This window comes from Papio anubis, chromosome 7 (assembly GCF_008728515.1).
Source record: "Papio anubis isolate 15944 chromosome 7, Panubis1.0, whole genome shotgun sequence".
NCBI classification, from domain to species: Eukaryota; Metazoa; Chordata; class Mammalia; order Primates; family Cercopithecidae; genus Papio; species Papio anubis.
The window spans coordinates 105,225,432-105,246,382 of NC_044982.1; the positions used below are offsets into that span (position 1 = coordinate 105,225,432).

At 38.4% G+C, this 20,951-nt stretch overlaps 1 protein-coding gene across 1 annotated transcript in view; it reads right to left on the reverse strand.

The window, feature by feature from the left end:
• The window catches only part of HDGFL3 (HDGF like 3), a 76,805-nt gene extending 55,974 nt beyond the window's left edge, over positions 1–20,831 (reverse strand). The window contains exon 1 of the mRNA XM_003901316.5: positions 20,153–20,831. Coding sequence (XP_003901365.1) covers positions 20,153–20,236 — 84 coding nt within the window. The 5' untranslated portion in view covers positions 20,237–20,831. The remainder of the gene's footprint in view (positions 1–20,152) is intronic.
• Between the last annotated feature and the right edge of the window lie 120 nt (positions 20,832–20,951).

Here is a 20,951-nt window from a genome sequence, read left to right on the forward strand (position 1 = left end):
ATCTAACATGTTATAAGCCTTGTCAATTTCCAACTATGTCTGTTATTAAGGTGAGGAAAACTTTCTTTTATTATACTCTGGAATGTTCCTCAAAGTCTGTCACTTATTTGGCTAATTTATTTTCAGTAACATCGATTCTTCTGCTTGTTACCCTTGGATGTATACCCTAGACTGATACCAGACAAAAGGCAAAAATCACCGAATCAAAGCACAAGTACGATAATCCATCAAATATCTCAAAAACTTAACATATGGTAGCATTAATAACACTGTAAGGATTTAGAACCATCTGTTAAATGCATCCTATTGTAACTTATCTCTCTCTCTCTCTTTTTTTTTTTTTGAGACAGAGTTTCGCTCTTGTCACCCAGGCTGGAATGCAATAGTGCGATCCTGGCTCAATGCAACCTCTGCCTCCCAGGTTCAAGCATTCTCCTGCCTCAGTCTCCCAAGTACCTGGGCTCAGAGGTGCCTGCCACCATGCCCAGCTAATTTTTTGTATTTTTGTAGAGGCGGGGTTTCACCATGTTGGCCAGGCTGGTCTCAACCTCCTTGACCTCAGGTGATCCACCTGCCTCAGCCTCCCAAAGTGCTGGGATTACAGGCATGAGCCACAGTGTCTGGCCTGTAACTTATCTCTTCCTAAGGATACAGATATGAAGATAGTTTTGTCTGTCTGCCAAAAGTTCCAATCTAAAAATAAACAAAATAAAAACCAAAACAAAACAAATTTTGATAGACATGCACTCCTGACAGGGTTGCTAAACAAACATTAAATAATGGAAAGTAAACAGCAGGAAGAAAACACCAAAAATATGCCACCGTTAAGAGAGCAGACATGGTGAGTATTTTGATTAGGAAGCTAATATTAATTTTTGATGAGTCAATGTAGTTCCCAATAAAATAAGAAAACAGGCACAATGAATGAGCAAATTGTAATATTTCCATAAGTACAGGTTAAGACTTGGTTTTGGGAACAAAAATGTCCAGAAAAGACAGCAATTTTTGGATAAGTTTTTCTGAAATAATCTCCTTCAGTTTATGTCTCAGGGACAAAATTCATCACAGGAAAATTTGAAAAATTCTAGGCATAAAACAAAATCTTAAGTTTTGGGTCTTTGGAGTCTTAAGATATGCCTGTTTTAAATAAAAGTGGTAGCTCAACCAATCCATCTGACCACCTCATATGTACAACAACTGATTCAATCATTTAAATAATCAAACACAGGCATTTTCTGAACACTATCTTACTTTCCTTGTTCTCAATTCCAACCAGCTGCCTCATTTAAGGACAGGCCTGGGCAAACTTCTGAGGTTTGTCTTCAGTCTTAGCTCTTTATCTTCCAGTAACTTCCCCTCTTGTTCTATTCCATGTATCACAATGTACCCACAGGACCTTAATTCACTGCTCCTGCCTTTACCACATATGGACTTCCATAAAAACTCACTATCCTGGGACATCTCCCAGAGTCCCGTTCTTTGCTTAAATAAATTACAATAAGCACAAAAATCAAGAGTGAAAAAACGCAATCTGTGCAATGGAGAAAATTATTTGCAAATCATAGATATCATAAGAAGCTAACATCCAAAACATATGACTAAGTCCTACAACTCAACAACCACCACCATTTTTTTGCTGATTAAAAAATGGGAAAGGACAATATACATTATTCCAAAGAAGATATATGAATGACCAATAAGCACACGAAAAGATGTTCAACATTACTGCTCATTAAGGAAATGCAAGTCAAAACCATGAGACACCACCTCACACCCATTAGGATTCCTACTGTTGAAAAAAACAGAAAATAAGCATTGGTGAGGAAGTAAAGCAATTGGAACCCTTGTGCATTGCTGGTGAGGATGTAAAATGGTGCAGTCCCTATGGAAAACAGTATGGCGTTTCCTCAAAATATTAAAAACATAATTACCATATTGAAGTAGAAGGCAGGGCTTGGACCCTGGACCAGATTGAAGACTAGCAGAAACAGGAAAAATACGAAAGCAACTCTCCGTAGGACACACCTACCAGTGCCATGTCAATTTACCATTGCCAGCACAACATCTGGAAGTTATTGCCCCTTTCCATGGCAACGACGCAATGACCCAGAAGTTACAATCCTTTTTCTAGGAATTTCTGCATAATCTGTCCCTTAATTTCCATGTAATTAAAAGTGGATATAAATATGACTGCAGAACTGCCCCTGAGCTGCTACTCTGGGTACACTGCCTATAGGGTAGCTGCACTCTGCAAGGGGCAGTACCTCTGCTGCTGCTAAACACTGCCATGTTAATAAAAACTGCTGACTCACACCACCACCACCCCACCCATGAATTCTTTCCTGGGCAAAGCCAAGAACCCTCCCAAGCTAAGCCCCAATTTGGGGACTCACCTGTCCTGTATCAATATGAACCAGTAATTCCACTTCTGGCTACATACCTTAAAGAACAGAAGGTAGGGTCTTGAAGAGATAGTTGTACATTCATGTTCATAACAGCATCATTCACAATAACCAAAAGGTGAAAAAAACTCATGTGTCCATCAAAGGATGAATAAACAAAATGTTTTATATATACACAATGGGATATTATTCAGTCTCAAAAAGGAAGAAAATTTGGACATACATGAACCTCGAGGATATTATGCTAAGTGAAATAAGCCAGTCACAGAAAAACACATACCGTATAATTCTATTTATATGAGGTACGCAGAGTAGTACATTCATAGAGACAGAAGGTGGAGTGGTGATTGCCAGGGACTAGGAGGCAGGGAATGGACAGTTATTTTTTAATGGGTATAGTCTGTTTTGCAAGATGAAAAGAGTTCGGGACATAGAGAGTGGTGATGGTTATAAAACAATGTACTTAATATTACACTAAACTATACACTTAAAATGATTATTAAGATGGTATAAATTACATTCTATGTATTTTTACCACAATTAAACATTTTTTTAAAAATTACAACAAGCACACAAAAAGCTTATTCCAAGTCTGGTTTTCACCCTTTCTTTACCTAAAATAAATTCAGGGTTTCTGCCTAATTGTCCAACTGGTTAGCGTGAATTCCTTATTTTCCTTTTACTTCCTCCTGGCATCCTATGGAGGTGGGTGCAGACGCCAATGAATTTTAGTGCAGTTCCCTTCCACTTACTTGCTCTGTAACTGAGCAAGTCAGTAGGTAAAAGAGATTAATGCATTTTAGCTTTCTCATCCCTTCCAAAATAACAACAATGAAAATCATCTTACATCTTATGTCTCAGAAGGTACTAACATTTAAATTTTCATTGAAGACTTTTGAAATTGTCTGCAGGGAAGCAAAAAGCAACAGAACAAAATGTAAAGGAGGGTTCATTCAGGATGCAGTGTTATCTCTTTCTAATGGTAAGACTATATAGTTGTATTACAAATAATGTAGACAGTTCTAAAAACTACATTTCAATGTCTTATGACCAAAAAAAGCTGAAACCCAGTCTTTCTGTAATAAATTGCCAATTAAAAATGTCTCCATGTATTCTCTTTTCCATGTTCTTTCTTAGTCAGTTTAGTTCATTCTTGTTCATTTAGTCTAATTGCAAAGATAGAAAAATCTTGTCATCATGTTTCAGACAAATACTGGGCAAAAAACTTGACTGTATTTGTGACTAATGTATAACAGGTTATTTTCATTTCTGTTCTGTGGAAAGTGTAAAACATTCCAACAAAGGGTTTTTAATGTAGACAACTTTTTTTTTTTTTTGCACCCATGCTGTTGATTGTTAAATGTAATAGTCTGATCATGATGCTGAATGCCTTTTTAAAAAAAGAAAAATAAAAATATTGTCATCAAGATCTACATATATTGCACTTTTATTCCTCTAGGTACATGTTTCTGTTCCTTAATCTATCTCAAGCTCTTTAATGGTAAAATCATGTCTTATTAATTTTTATAATGCTAAGTCTATCACAGTTACTAACCCAGAAGAGATACTCAATAAATACCTAATGAGATTATAATGGTAGAACATTAATGTTACCCAATTCACACAGCTCTACCATCACATGGAAATAACTGAAAATTCAAAAAGTAAAAGTTTCAATGACAGAAATTAACCTGCTTAAAACCAGGTTCTTACAAAATTTGGCAAAGAATGAAAAAAGAGAAAAAAATCTCCTAGGAATGGTTAAAAAAATTAAGTTATATATACTTATATTTTAAAACAAAACAGAAAAGTTATGAGTAAAATGCTGGATAAAGATGTATTAGTGAAATATAAACAAAAAAGAAAACAGGTTACAAGACTAAGATCCAACAAAGTACTATAACTTATGTGCTAGAAAGTATGAAATAGCAGATCACTATATTTTGACTCCATCCTGAAGTTACAAGTTACACACATTTATGTGCCAAATAAAGCCCTGACATTTATTAAATAAACAGTTAAAAAAGGGGACAGATATGTAGAAATATAATAGCTATGTTAGATTTATATACCTCTTCATTTTAGAGAGTAGTTGACAAAAAATAAACATTAAAAAATTTTTTAAATATGTTAGTAAATATAAATATATTTATATTTGTCCATTATATTTATTGACTTATTTATTAAGTCAATATACTTATTGACTCCTAAAGCAGCTTTTGTAAACCTTTTCAGGAATACAAAAACCATTTTTTAAAAGTTGATCATATATGAAAAGAAACTAAATGAATTAAAAAATAGTTTAAAAAGATACATAATCTGACAAGGTAACCATATTAAAAAACAATAAAGCATTACATAAAAACTCTTTAGCCAGTTATAATTCCTAAAATTCTCTCCTAAACATTTCTTGGGCCAACTTAGAAATGAAAATCACAAAACCTATTTTGAAAATGACTATAAAACACCAATTATTCAAATCTACATCATGAAGCCAAATACGACCTGAGGAAAACTACCTTTAAAAGTTTTCATTTTCAAAAAGATTTCAAAGAAATTAAGTAAGACTTTATTTCACTATGCTTGAAATAGAAGAAAAGAAAAATATACTTGGGGAAAGGTAGTGAAGATGAGGTCAGAAAGTAATGATTTAGAGAAAAAAAAGAATTGATTAACAAAAAAGGGGGAAACAAAAATCCAAGAGCTATAATTTTGGAGAAAAAAATACCATTAAAGTTGACAAACCTTTGGCAAATCGAATTAAATAGAAAAACAGAAATACATAGAAAATTAGTACTGAAAAGCTGTATGATTATTGAGGCTTAAAAATTAGAATAGTGTATTTACTCTATGCTAGATGTTTTACAATGCACATGAAATAAACACTTTTCTAGGAAAATGAAAATGGTTAGAATTGATCTAAGAAGAATGAAATGTGAACAGGGCAACAGTCATGAAATTAATTGGAAGGATACCCAAGGCAATCTCAAAAAGTTCCCAGGCCTAAAGTGGTTTCAAAGTGAGTTCTTAAACTTTGAAGTCATTGATAACTGCTTGCTACATATTAACCATTTTAGAGCATTTAAAAATTGGAAAGCTTACCAAAGCTGCAACAACAAAATCAAACAAAAAGAGTTACCTTAAGTGATAGAACTGAAGAGAGAATAGACAATTCAATAATAGGTGAAGACTTCAATAACTCATTTTAAATAATGAATAGAACAGCTAGACAGAAGATCAAAACAAAAAACAAACAAACATAAGACAAACACTACAAACCTAAGAGATCTAACAAATAAAATCTATAGAACACTCCACCCAACAGAATACACATTCTTGTCAAGTGCAGGATGGAATAATCTCCAGGAGAGACTATACGTTAGGTCATAAAACATGTTTCAATAAATTTAAAGTATGTTCTCTGACCACAACAGAATCAAATTTGAAATCAATACAATGGAAAGAAATTTGGGAAAGTTAAATATGTAGAAATTAAACAGCATGCTTCTAAACAACCGCTGACAGGAAGAAATCATAAGGGAAACTGGAAAATATTTCTAGGTGATGAAAACTAAAACACAACTTACCAAAACTTATGGGATGTGGTGAAAGAGGTGCTTATAGAGGTGCTTAAGTTATGGTTGGAAACACTGATACTTAAAAAGAAGAAAGATCACAAATCAATAACCTAATCTTCTACCTTAAGAAACTAGAGAAAGATCAAACTAACTTAAAACAAGTAGAAGGAACAAAAGAATAAAGATTAGAATGGAAATAAATAAAACAGAAAAGTAGAGGAAATAAACAAGATCAAAAGTTTTTTTGAAAAGATCAGCAAAATTGACAAACCTTGAGCTAGACTGATCCCCTCTCGCCAAAAAAAATAAAAAAATATAAAAAAAAAAAAGAGAGAAAGAGAAGATTCAAATAAACAAAAATCAGGAATCAGAGTGGGAAACATCATTACCAATCTTTCAGAAATAAAGGTTATAAAGGAATACTATGAACAACTGTATGCCAAACTATTAGGTAACCTAAATGAAATGAACAAATTCCTAGAAAGGCACACACTACTGAAACTGACTGAAGAAAGAGAAAATCCGAAGAACTACAACAAGTACAGAGAGAGAATTAGTAATCAAAAAACTTACCACAAGTAATCAAAAAACTACCCATGAAGAAAAGCCCAGGACCAGATGGCTTCCTTGGTGAATTATACCAAATACTTAAAGAAGAATTAAAACCAGTCTTTCACAAATTCTTTCCAAAAATGGAAGAGGAAGAAACATTCCCCAACTCATTTTTTCAAGTCAGTATTACCCTATTACCAAAATCAGATACTAAGACATCGTAAGAAAAATATAGACCAATAACCTTTATGACTATAGATGTAAAATCTCCAAAATAATACAAGCAAACTAAATCCAGCAACACAGAAAAAGGATTATACACAATGACCAAGACGTTTTATCCCAGGAATATAAGTTGGTTTAACATATGAAAATCAATCAATGCAATATGCCATATTAACAGGACAAAGGACAAAAACTAATCATCTCAATAGATGTAGGAAAACATTTAATAATAACAAATGCCCTTTCATGATTTAAAAAAAAAAACTCAACAAACGAGGAATAAAATAAAATATCCTCAAACTGATAAAAGACATTTATGTAAAACTCACAGCTAACATCATATTTAATGGTGAAAACATCGTATTTAATGGTGAAAACTGAAAGTTTTCCCTTAAGATAAGAACAAGACAAAGATACCTACTCTTATCACTTGTATTCAACATTGTACTGGTGGTTCCACCCAGGGCAATTAGGCTGTTGGGAAGATAAAATGGTGTAGCCACTTTGGGAAAGAGTCAGGCAAGTCCCCAACCAGTTAAACACAGAGTTATCATATAATCCAGCAATTCTATTCTTAGGTGTATACCCAAAGAACTGAAAACCTAAGTCTACATAAAAAGTTATACATGAATGTTCACTGCAGCATTATTCAACCAAATAATGACAAAGCAGAAACAACTCAAATACCTATCAACTGATAAAAGGATAAACAAAATGTGGTATGTGATATATACAAGTTCCATAATGTTCGAAAATATGCACAAATATAACAAAAGATGTAAACTTATGTTACAGTGCAATTACTTTGCACTAACCTAATATTATAACCACACACTATAAAACCAAGACAAAAATCTAAATTATTAAATAGAAACAAAATTATAACACCAATAAAATTCAAATTAATACTATTAATTTAACTTTGTTCTTCTGAAATTATATTGTTTAAAATATAAATATGCCTCAGGTTCTTTTGAGTTTAGCATCCTTACGCTGTCCTGAGCTATACAATAAAACAAACCTCACACCACTTTTCTCCACCAGAACTACCACTAGGCCTCCAAGGGTATGGGAATCATGAGATCATTAGGTAGTCAATACAATATGGGAGGTATAGTAAAAGGAACATCTAGGATGATTTAAGGTGTTTATTTTTTAGAGTGACTGGTTAGATAGTTATCTTTTAAAGCAGGAATACTTGGGTGGGGAGGGGCAGTTAGATTACTTTTGACAATAAACTTGGGATACCTGAAGGACAGCTGGATGGAACTGTCTATTGCAAGAAATCACGGATCTGAAGCTCAAAAATTGCAAGTCTGGGCCAGAAACACAGATCTGGAAAGATACCATCCTAAAGAGTGGTGGCAGAAGCCAAAGAACCTGCAAAAGCACCATCAGAGAAATGGAATAATCTTTTCATTAAAAAAAGAAACACATGAGGGAAGCCAAAGGAAGAGAATTTTTTTAACAGGGTACTAAATTCCACACAGGCAAAAATGAATGAAATGTGTTATTTGGCTTGGCAGGTCATGATGACCTCTGGGAGAGGGGTGAGAAATAGACAGTAAGGCCAGTCCTTTATGAAGCTTCGCTATCAAGGGAAGCAGAGAGAGCAGTGCCTGAAAGAGGAGATAAATTATTTCCAGTCTGAAGAGAAAGAGCTAGTAGAGGGGAAGAGGCTTAAATTATATGAGAACAGACTTTGAGTCACTTTTCTACCCCAACACCTATTAGAGTGCTTGGAACATATCAAACATTCAAAAAATATTCATAAAATGTTGAATAAAAGAAGGAAAAGGGTGGCATCAAACAACAGGAAGAGGGTTTCAGTAAGGAGGATAGGAAAGGGGTAAAGGGGAGGAAAACTAACATCTGATCAACTGTCTATCTCCAGGCTCTTTATCTTCATAATTCTCGAAAAGATCCTGAAAGGAAGGCATTATTGTCTCCATTTTACAGGTAAGTCCACAGAGACTAAGAGATTAGGTAATCTGACCAAGGTCACTCATCTGCTGAGGGGTAGAGGCAATATGCAGAAATGGCTTCATCCGCCCACAAGGCTTTTGTTCCCCTACCTTACTGTCTTCCAGAAGAGGGGTACAAATGTGATCTACAGCCAGAGAAAAAGAAAAGAAGCAGAGAAAGAGAAAGGGGAGGGGAGGGAGGGAGGGTTAGAGAGAGGTGATTTTCATTTATAAGCAAAGGATAGGAAGGTGTAGTTCAAGCCTGTTGGCATCTATCTTCTCTGTGAAGTATGAAGGTAAAACAATTTGCTGAAAATGAGAGGAAAAGGCTGAAAAAGAATAGTAAATGTATCTACTAACATCTGAGGAAGATGTACAAGGAACTGACCTAGGGCATGCCCACTCTTGTTAAGCTGCACTACTTTTGTCATTTGCTTTTACAATATAAAAATAAGGGACACACTTGTTCTGGGTTACCTGATCCTTTGTAGTTAAATAAATCTTTGTCCCAGGAGCTTACTCAAAAGGAAGAATGGAGACCATGATATTTCATAACTACCAAAGGCTTTGTCCTTCCCCTGACACCACACATAGCACAAGATAGGGTCAGTGCTGAGCTGGAGAACAGCCAGAGTTCTTGAACACCTGGCGTATCATAAAATTTAATCTAATCTTATTTCTTTTACCTCAAAATATTTTCATTTATAATAGTACAGTGGGTCTGTTTTCTAATAAAATTTTACATATTTTACATGAGTCAGTAAGCCAGATGTAAGACATAAAACTGTGCTTACAGTAACTTTTCAGAAATGTATATTTTAAAAAATCGAAGAATGCCTTCCTATCATCAATACTAGGTTCTCTCTACTCAGATTGCTGTATCTCATAGTAGCAAGGAAATCTCTTTCTGATGGGACAAAATAATTAAAAAGGAAATACAAAACCGTTAGAAATGCGTTAATCGTAAAAACTTCACATCCACTTTAAAGGGTACCACAAACCTGTCCTATCTTCAAGTTTCTGACCTTCATAAAAGCTCATCATCTTCAGTCATAGATAGCTTGATACCTCCACTGTCTAGTCCCACAAACCAGGAAAACCCCACAGCCTCAATATCATCAGCCAGGGAACACTAGTTTGTCAAACAGTGTATATAACTGGGTAGTCAGCAAATGTGTGGAACTTACTACCTTTAAGTAGTCAATTATAGGCCGGGTGCAGTGGCTCACGCCTGTAATCCCAGCACTCTGGGAGGCCAAAGAGGGTGGATCACCTGCGGTCAGAAGTTTGAGACCAGCCTGCCCAACATGGCAAAACCCCATCTCTACTAAACATATAAAAAATTAGCCAGGCATGGTGGCGGGCACCCGTAATCCCAGTTACTTGGGAGGCTGAGGCAGGAGAACCTGTGGGGTGGGGGTCGGTGGGGGTGAGGAGGGTGGCAGAGCTTGCACTGAGCCAAGAACACACTGCTGCACTCCAGCCTGGGGTGAGAGAGACTCCGTCTCAAAAAAAAAAAAAAGCCAATTAATTTTATATATAGTTGTTGATACATCCGCAGTTCAAAGATTAAAAGGAAGATGAGAATGAAAATCTATATAAGTTTTTGGGATCAGAGGAAATACTGGCCTGGATAGTTCAATGACCCAATACACTATTGCTTTAATTTATGTTCGCGTGACCTTCATGTAAGACTGTGGCTACAGCAGAGTAAAAAGCTCAGGACTGTTAACAAATCATCATCTCAAAAATCCAACTTGTGTTCTATATAAACGCATACAACTCACACAGATTACTTTCCCTTTGGCCTACTGACCAGACCAGTGTTTTTCAAATTGTAGGTAATGAAACTGATCTAGTAGGTTGCAACCTGACTTTACATAAAATGAAATACAAAAATATCAGAATGCATCACATGAGTTTTCATCATTTTCATCACTCTACCATGAGTTTTCTTTACATGAGCTAAAAAAACTCGTATTTAGCTCATGGTTCTGCAGGCTGGAAAGTCTAAGCATGGTGCCAGCATCTGCTCAGCTTCTGGTAAGGGCCACATGCTAAGTCAAAACATGGCAAAGAAGGTCAAAGGGAAAGTGGACACATGAAAAGCAACCAAACAGGAGGAAAAAACTTGCTTTATAACTCACTCTTGCAAGAACTAATCTATTCCCAGAGAACTAATCTAGTCTTCAGAGAGGAAGAACTCACTACCACAGGACCAGCAACAGTACCCAGACACCTCTCGCTAGGCCCCACCTGCCAACACCGCCACACTGGGGATAAAATTTCAACATGAGTTTTGGTGAGGACAAATGAATCATATAAAAATCTCAGCAGAGTGTGTGTGTGCATGCATGTGCACATACTGGGATGGGAATTAATATTTATTTCTCACTGTAGGTTATAGTCAAAAAACCTGAAAGCCATTAGACTGCAATCAATCAGCAACAACTCATTTCCAAAGTCTAAATATTTTTTTCAAAATTACTGACTTCATCATCATGTAATAGTCCAGTGAAGGAGATAAGAAAAGTTACAACTTGTTTTAAAATAGTTGGTTTCGGGCCGGGCGTGGTGGCTCAAGCCTGTAATCCCAGCACTTTGGGAGGCCGAGACGGGCGGATCACGAGGACAGGAAATCGAGACCATCCTGGCCAACACGGTGAAACCCTGTCTCTACTAAAAATACAAAACACTAGCCGGGCGAGGTAGCGGGCGCCTGTAGTCCCAGCTACTTGGGAGGCTGAGGCAGGAGAATGGCGTGAACCCGGGAGGTGGAGCTTGCAGTGAGCTGAAATCTGGCCACTGCACTCCAACCTGGGCGACAGAACGAGACTCCGTCTCAAAAAATAAATAAATAAAATAAAATAAAATAGTTGGTTTCATTTTGAACGTCAAATAGTGGTCTAGAGTGAATTAATTTTCAAACCATTCAACATATAACGCTAAAATCTAACTGAGAATTTATACTACTCCCTCTGAACAAGCATTTCCTCCAAAATCAAACATGTCATTAATACTAAAGTACTACTTCAGTGTCAAAGGAAAAGGAAATAGAGATCTGAAGTTGAGTTTATTTTCTGATCTGTCTACATCATAAAAAGTCCTTAATCTTCTGTGAAACTTATTTTTATGTGTGCTAACCACTACTGAAACTATCACTTAAAACCACTCTCATCTCGTATTTTGCAATAGAAACTGAGAAGTCACTACTATATGATCAGAAATTTTCCAGTCCCCATACAGGCAACCTGGCAGCTATCACTGACTCCCCTACACTGACACCTCTACTTCTGGGTAGCTGTATAGACTCTATATTCAGACTTAAGAGAATCTACTCAGAATATGAGTTTCAATGATCGGATGAGAAGAATAGCTTATTCTCAGACCCTTTTTCTATGTTAATGTGGTCCAATTTATCTTGCCCCCAAATCCTGAAGCCCTGTGGAACTTCTAGAAATGGCCTATCACAGGCCGGGTGCAGGGGCTCACACCTGTAATCCTAGCACTTTGGGAGGCCGAGGCGGGTAGATCATGAGGTCAGGAGTTCAAGATCAGCCTGGCCAAGATAGTAAAACCTAGTCTCTACTAAAAAAAAAAAAAAAAAAAAAAAATTTGCTAGGCATGGTGGTGGGCACCTATAATCCCAGCTACTTGGGAGGCTGAGGCAGAGAACTGCTTAAACCCAGGAGACAGAGGATGCAGTGAGTTGAGGTCGCCCCACTGTACTCCAGCCTGGGCAACAGAGCGAAACTCCGTCTAAAAAAAAAAAAAAAAAGCCAGGTGTGGTGGCTCATGCCTGTAATCCCAGCACTTGGGGAGGCCAAGGTGGGCAGATCATGAGGTCAGGAGATGGAGACCATCCTGGCTAACACAGTGAAACCCTGTTTCTACTAAAAAAAACACAAAAAAATTAGCCTGGTGTGGTGGCAGGCACCTGTAGTCCCAGCTACTTGGGAGGCTAAGGCAGGAACCCGGGAGGCGGAGGTTAAAATGAGCGGAGATTGCGCCACTGCACTCCAGTCTCGGTGACAGAGCGAGACTCCATCTCAAGAAAAAAAAAAAAGAAAAAAAAGGAATGGCCTATCATATTCAGGAATCTATAGGATGGGTAACAATGGGAAGTCCCCAAATTCCCAGAGTCTACAGCCAACTCACTATTACAAAGCCACAAAGCAGCTCCTGAAAAACATACCAAGTCACAGAAGCAGTTACTGAGACTTGACTACGTTCCCTCACTGTATAAATAAGAAGCTTTGTGTTCTTGAGAGATAATTATTTAGCAACTTAATTGGAACTTAATTAGCAAACAGTTCTTTCATATACATTTTAACATTTGATCCTTAGGAAAAAGAAGGGAAAGAGTAAGAATTATCCATCCTATTGTACAAAGAGGTTCACAATATAAAAGATGCCCAGCCTAACAAACCAAGATAGTGGTGGAATGAAGTACTTGTCTTTTAACCCCTGGTCTGCTTCTCTTTCTCTTCATTGCAGGGCTTCCTCAGAAATTTGGAGGATGTCATTCTGAAGGCTTGTGCTCACCAATCATTAGATTACTTTATTCTATTTTTTTTTTTTTTCACTTCTGTGTGGCTCTCTGTGACCATACAGATGGTTATTTACCAGACTAATTGTGGTAAATTCTTATCTAGGTAAAAAGAAGACAGAAAAAAATAATTTACAATCTCTATCTTCTATTTTAACGAGGGTATTTTTATGCAGGAGAAATTAATATTTATAACATGAAGGTCTACCCATTCCCCCTTTTACATAGTTGCCAATAGTTTAAATACACCATACGAGCAAATTGTTTTAGGTACTAGGACCACTATTGACCTTTAAAGATCCTTTATAGTCAGTGCTTCCACTCTACCTGTAGTGAATGACTAGTTGTTGTTTTTTTCTTTTTTAAAGTTCTAATGAGTTGCAAACGGACATGTTTATAAAATAAAAATAAATTATGAGAAAAATAAAAAGACATTCAAAATGTAAGCCTCAATTATTAGAGTCACAAACAAAGCTACTCCATCAAACTGCTCTAAAAAATTTCAAACTCTTATTTCAGTTTCTGTACCTATTTTGTCACTGACAAGTAACATTCACAGGACATGCTTTCAGTAGCACTGCAAGTGATTAGGACATCTTTTTGTAGTGGACGAATAACTACATCAAGTGGGTTGGATTCTGATCTAACATCTGAGACTTCTGAAATAGAAAACTTTCTCCAATAAATAAAGATATTTGACTAGCTCAAACTATATTTATTATGTAATTTAATTATATAATATTATATTTATTATACTTACTAGCCTATAATGCTTTTCTATACTTCTATTATATTTATTGTACTTACTAGCCTATAATGCTTTTCTAATGCGAACAGGCTTTTCAATGAAGTTGTACATAATTTTAAACCATCAGTTATTTTCCAAAAGAATCAAATACAATCTCTAATAGTAGAAACCTGACTTCAGAGAATTAATATTATTTTCCAAATTATGGAGGAACAGTAGTCATTAGAGCATTCCAAAGGGGATGTGCCAGGAATAGAGACTCATCTGGTTAAAACAGGAGCATTGGAAAATGTACATATTGGTATCAAAAGTTTAAAGTTCCTATTACTTCCCAGATTAAGGGAGAAAATGAGACAATTTGCCAATTCCTTGGCAAAGTGAAAGTAGTCCCTGGGAAAAAGACTGAGTGAGCTTGTGCCAGGACTGAACCACTGAGGTACTTCTTAGGCCAAAGTAATGAAGATTTATAAACACCTTACTTTATGTTGAGATTAAAAAGAACTTAAGTCCCAAATGATTCTCTGAAAATAATGTGGCCTGGTCTCCAGAAATAAATTTATCATCTTCTAACAGATCATTGTCAAATGCAAAAAACCTGAAAGTGCTATGGATCAGAAACCGAATTCCCAACAAATATTTATATTAATAAAGGGTATGGAAACACTTCATAATCATGTTTTAGAATTGCTGCAAATTTAATCTATTGCTAGAGATATGAAAAAACTATATCCCTATGCCTCACACAGAGTAGGTGCTCAACAAAAGTTCAATAAGAGTTCAGCTCTTGAAGCTGTATAAATAGGAAGGTCAAATGTTTTATTCTCATGTTTTACAAAGTGAGAGGCTGAAGAAAGCTAGATCAAAAACATGTTAAGCAGTCATTTAGTATTAAAGGAAGAGAAAGACACTGATGCAGGTAAACAAATCAGACAGGCTGAAACCAGAACTCAAAGAAAGTCTAAAGAGAACACTCTAAAGTAGAAAATGAAGTTTCTATAATAAGTCAAAAGGGAATAGGAAGATGCCACTTGGTAGGAGTGAGGACTCAAAGGAAAAAAAAAAAACTCACTGAAAGCTAAAAATAGTGAAATTTAATCCATGTAAAAGTATTAGTTCTCCTTTCTCCCTAACTCATCTAAAATGTGTTTTTTAAATTGAGGTATAACTTTCATACAGTATAGTGCACAAATCTTAAATGTACAGCTTGATACATTTTGACATACATACACCCATGTAACACCATGCAGATCAAGACAGTGAACATTTCCAGTGCCTTCTCCTGTTCAATAACTCCTTTCTACCCACCGCAAACCAGTGACCACTGTATATTTATTCCTGTTAATGGTCAAATAGTACTCCACTGTGTGAATTACACTACAAATTTGTTTACTCATTCTCCTGTTGATGGACATTTGGGTTGTTTCCTGTTCTATTATGAAGAAAGTTGTTATGTATGAACATTCTTATACAGTAGTTTGGTGAATATAAACACTCATTTCTCTTGGGTATATGCCTAGAACAGACTGCTATGTCACAAGGTAAGCATATGTAGATTAAGTCAGTTTTCTAAAGTAACTGTATCAATACACTCTACTAGCAATGTTTGAGAATTCTCATATGTTTTAAATGTAAAAAAGTGCTTTAGTTGAGGCACAAGAATTTTGAGGCTTTTTGTTTATATTGTTTTCTGACCTTTTAGAGTAGGGGGTAACATAAACAGAGCGCTCACATCTCAGGGAATGGTTTGGGCGGGGTATGGGAAGAAAATAGAATTTCGATTTCAGTTTCTTACTCTTTTAGCTAAAAAGTAAATTTTACTAATATTTTTTATGCAAGTTGACACTACTAATAGTATTCTTATTCAGATGGTTATGTTTATTCACATTGGGTATACTGTGATTTACTGCCATTTGGTGTGAGTAGGATTATGGAATATCTACTTCTATCTGAACTAGCTCTCACCAAAGGAACAGGTGGCTAAAAAAAAAGAAAGATTCCTACACAAAAATAATATTAGTAACGTAGATACAAGCAAACAACAAGGAAATGTCTAAACTGACACTTCCATTCTAGAAAATCTCTTCAGAAGTTAAGAACTATGACCATCCATCTAGTCAAATCTCACAAGAAGCAGGTGGAAAATATTTCAAAAATTAAGACTTTAAAAAATATGAATTTAACCTATAAGTAGTAAGTATTATTACTGTTAACGATATTGTGCAATGAAAATTTTAAAACATCGTTTTCATCAAGTCATCCCTTTTAGTTTGCGTTTATTTTATGCTGTATATAGTAGTAACAGAAAGTACATGTATATATAAAGAAAATTTACATATATTAGGGATGTATGCTCAAATTATTTTACCAACAGGGTACACAAACAGAAGAGTTCAGAGACTCTTGTTTTAGTCTCAGCATTTTTTAGTATAAAGCTAGCTAATCCATAACAGAGGAACTTCTAATTTTTAAAGCCATACAAAATTAGGCATACTAAATGAGAAACAGCCCAGCTGCTATTTAATGTTACAATAATACATCTGAACAGTGAGGGAGAAGGAAGGAGGAGGACAGGAATCTACTAGAAAGAGGCATGAGAGTACTTTCGTAGGTACTATTCTATATCTTGGTAGGTATTATGCCAATGTATATCTACATGTATTTATATTACATATGACATGTATCACATATACTTACACATATCAGACACATATTATATACAGAGGTATATTTATATTATACCAATGTACACGTTTGTCAAATTCATCGAATGGTAATTACATTCCATTCTATGTAAATTTTACATCAAAACAGAAAAGGATCCATTCAAAGTATTAACCACTAGGTAACAGTATGCACGTGCCTAGGAGTAAATTATGGTGATGTCTGCAACTTACCTTGAAATGCATTAAAATAAGAGGAACTATTATGTAGATAGAGGGATGAATATACAAACAGATGCATGAAAGAGCAAGTAGAATGAAATTTAATTGTAGAATCTAGGTGGTAGATAAATGGGTCTTCACAGTATAATTTTTTAAACTTATCTATGTATTTGAAATTTTTCAGAATAAAAATTGGAAAAAATAAATCTGAGTTGAAAGTTGACAAATAGCCCGGGCGCGGTGGCTTAAGTCTGTAATCCCAGCACTTTGGGAGGCCGAGACGGGTGGATCACAAGGTCAGGAGATCGAGACCATCCTGGCTAACACGGTGGAACCCCGTCTCTACTAAAAAACATACAAAAAACTAGCCGGGTGAGGTGGCGGGCGCCTGTAGTTGCAGCTACTTGGGAGGCTGAGGCAGGAGAATGGCGTAAACCCAGGAGGTGGAGCTTGCAGTGAGCTGGCATCCAGCCACTGCACTCCAGCGTGGGTGACAGAGTGAGACTCCGTCTCAAAAAAAAAAAAAAAAAAGAAAGTTGACAAATAATAATTTAAAATAGTGTAGTGATACAAGGGAAAGTTAGAAATTCAAAAAGGGAAAAGGTAGGAACACACAAGTACCATCACTTGGTGCTTTTAGATACTCTGTATTTGTGAGGTGAGAATTATCCTTATTTTACAGACGAGTAAATGGAAAGTTAGAAAGATTACAGAACATGCACAAGGTCACAGTGTGAAGCCGAGCCAAGAGCTGAATCCAACTTGTAGGAATTCTGAATCCTCTTGACCTACATTCCTCACAACGGGCTGCCTAGGACCAAACATCTTCCCTAGAGCAGGGAAGTTGCTTCTCCATTCCTGCATGAACCAGCTCTAACACAAAGTTCCTTCCTACAACCTGTACTCTGAAATTTGTCTCCTCCTGGTTTTCCTCCTAAGTTTGAGTCCTTGGGGCCCCAGAGTATCTAATTCCCACATAACTGGCCTTCATATCAAGTGATAGAATTTGAAATTTCAATAAGCAAGACTTTTTTTTCCCCGTTAGTATTTTATAACATTATCACCTCCACAGCTATAACTAGGTGTAAAATGGGAATAATGCCTCATAGAATTGGGATAAAAAAATGAAAACATATGTGAAGTATATGCACTGTAAAAAAGGGGACTCAAATCTTTTTCTTTTTCTAACCTTTACCTTTCTTTGGAAATTGCAGCATGCCACTCACGAGAAAACACTTTTTTTTTTTTTTTTTTTGAGTCTTAGGTTGTTTCTTGAAGAGCTCGTTAAATGTGAATGGATACAGATTTTTCTTTTGTGTACTTATTTTATCTAAAAATTTTGTTTCCTCATTTTATTTTCCATTTGGCCTTGATTTGGAATTATCACTTAGAGGGATTTTATGTACAATTAGATATACAACTAGGACCACTTCTGTAGGATTTTTCTGTTTCACAAATTACTACAGGTGGCCAACCTGTGCAAGCGACATGTTAATGAAATTTTAAGTCTATTTTCTTTTTGACTCTCAGAAGATATTTTTCAAAGGAAAAATTCAAAAAGCCATTATGTTACTAGGAAATGACCAACTGGTAATGGTAACCTTTAATTGGCTTTGGCTGTGTTTATACACATACGCCCTAAAGCTATACATTTCTTACTTGGCAAATAGATTCCGGGATTTTCTAAAGTCACAAATATATTCAGGGACTCCTAAAGTCACAAATCTTGCCTCTCTAAGCAATACTGTATTACAGCATAAAAAATAACCAGCTATTCTACCTTAAAAACTTTGTCTTATTTTAAGGACAACCTACAGTTCAGATGTGAAGTTATTTTCAGTCTACTGGAACCTGAATAAGACTGTTTTTTCCTCTTGATATCTGAGGTTGTTGGTGTTGGAAAGGATCCTAGAGATGATTTTACAGTTGCAGAAATAGATATGCAGACAGTTGAAATGATTAGTCCATAACAGAGTATGAACCAGACACCAGGTCCCCCAATTCCTGGCCTAGTGTTCTTTCCATCTGACAACCGTGCCAAACCAAATATTTAAAAAGTGATTATGTCCATCCATTACTTCAACTTCACTAAATTTCAGTCTGGCCACTCGTGATGTCACTTCCTTTTGTGAATGGGTGTATTTTTTTTTCCTTGGTCTTGCTATCTTCACTTGACTACAATATAACATCTTAGAGCTCACACTCTATATTTATGCCAATTTTCTCCATGCCTGTTTCCGTTCCTAAAGGATACCAATATAATCTCTAGAATGCCTTGACCTTCTTTTTCACAAGATTTATTTCAAGCAATCAACTGCCAACCATACAAAAATAAAAATAAAAGGGATTTATTCTAAAACACAAAGCATACATGGCAGTGTTGCGTGTCTTCCTCAAAGGGCTCAATAAAAATTGTGAATGCTATGTATTACATGCAGATGCTTTCTAGAAAAACAGCCCAACGACAACCTTGTTATGTAGGAAGAGAGAGCTATTGTGGACTGTAGTAGGAGGCCAAGAATAAGGTTTGAGAGTCTACCTAAAACAAATATGGAGGTGGAAAGGCACAAGAAGCTTGCTGGACCCACCAGTCAGAGCTAGGCTGCTAGCTCTCGGCTATCAGAGGTCGGCTTAAAAGAACGATAGGCACCAGAGAGGCACGTACCCCGGGACAATGATAGGGCAGGCGGGGCACCGGGAATCACGCTCAGGGAAAACTCAACAAGTCTGGAAAGCAAAGAGATGGATGAATAACTGCCAAGAGGCTCCTGCTGGCCTCTGGATGACCACTACCCCTTTCCAGGATTTACTGCCCGCCGGCACTCGCCGGCTCGCGGACAGCCGTTCACCCACCCCGCTGCCGTATCTGCCCCGACGTTCGCCCGGAACCCAGGGTATCCACTAACGACCCTGTCCGAAACCGAAGCCTCCATCCCAGGCCCGCTGCCCGGCGGCGTGGCTTCCCGGTCGGCACCGGCTTTCCAGGAGGAAGGCAGCGTCGGGCCTGCGGGGGCCGGACCCGCCTTCGAAAGTGGGCGGAAGGATGGCCGCCCTGGCGGAGTGCGGGCGCGGCCGGGAGCCCTTGCCTCAGCCCCGGCCCCGTCTTCTCGGTGCCGCGCCGCTCTCAGCCCTCACCACGGCCGGCCGCGAGCTACGGGCTCGGGGCTGAGGCGATGGGGAAAGGGGGTGGGCGCGCCATCATGAAGGGGAAAATGGTGGGCGGGCGGGCCCGCGCGCGGCCGCGGTACTCACCCGGGCCGGCCAGTGCGGGTAGCCCTTCATCTTGGCGAAGACCAGGTCGCCCGCTTTGTACTCGCGGGGCCGCGGACGCGCCATCCCAGCCGCTCCCCTTCCTGGTAGTCCTTGGTCGCCGCGAAGATGCCGGGAGGCCGCCCCCCCGCGGGCCGACGGACTGCGCCGCACTCCCCGCGGGCCTCAAGCCGGGCGGACGAGCGGCCGCTCCGACGAGGGGAAGCAGCGAGGCGGCGGCTGAGGCAAGGGGTGGGCGGGGGGCGCAGCAGGCCCGGCAAATCACGGCCCGGCAGCGGGGGAGGGGAGCCCCCGGCCGTTCGGCGCTCGCCCGCGTCCGGCCGCGCCAAGGTCCCCGCCGCCGCCGCCGCCGCCGCCGCCGCCGCGCGCGCTGCTTACCAGCGCCGCGTCGCCTGCCTCATGCCGCCGCCGCCGGCCTCCCTCCCGGGCTCCCGGGCGCAGCGCGAGCGCCGGGCCTCGCGTCTGCTCCGAATTCCTCCTCGGGCAGCGACCGCAAACACGATCTTATTATTGTTCTCGCGCGCGCTCAGCATCCCCCCCCCCCCCCCGCTTCCCGCTCCCCTCCCCTCCTGCGCCGGCCGGTTAATTCCTAGGTACACGGCCGGCTTTCGCGGAGAAACCGAGCGCGCCAGCCCGGCTGCTCGGCAGGCGGGCGGTGGGCGCGTCCTTCCCTAGCACGGAAGCCCGCGCCGGGCGGGCGGGCGGGAGCGCCTACTCCGGAGGACGCCAGCCGCCTGCTCTCTTTTGTTCTTGGCCGGGAGCTGCCTGCCGCAGCCCAGCC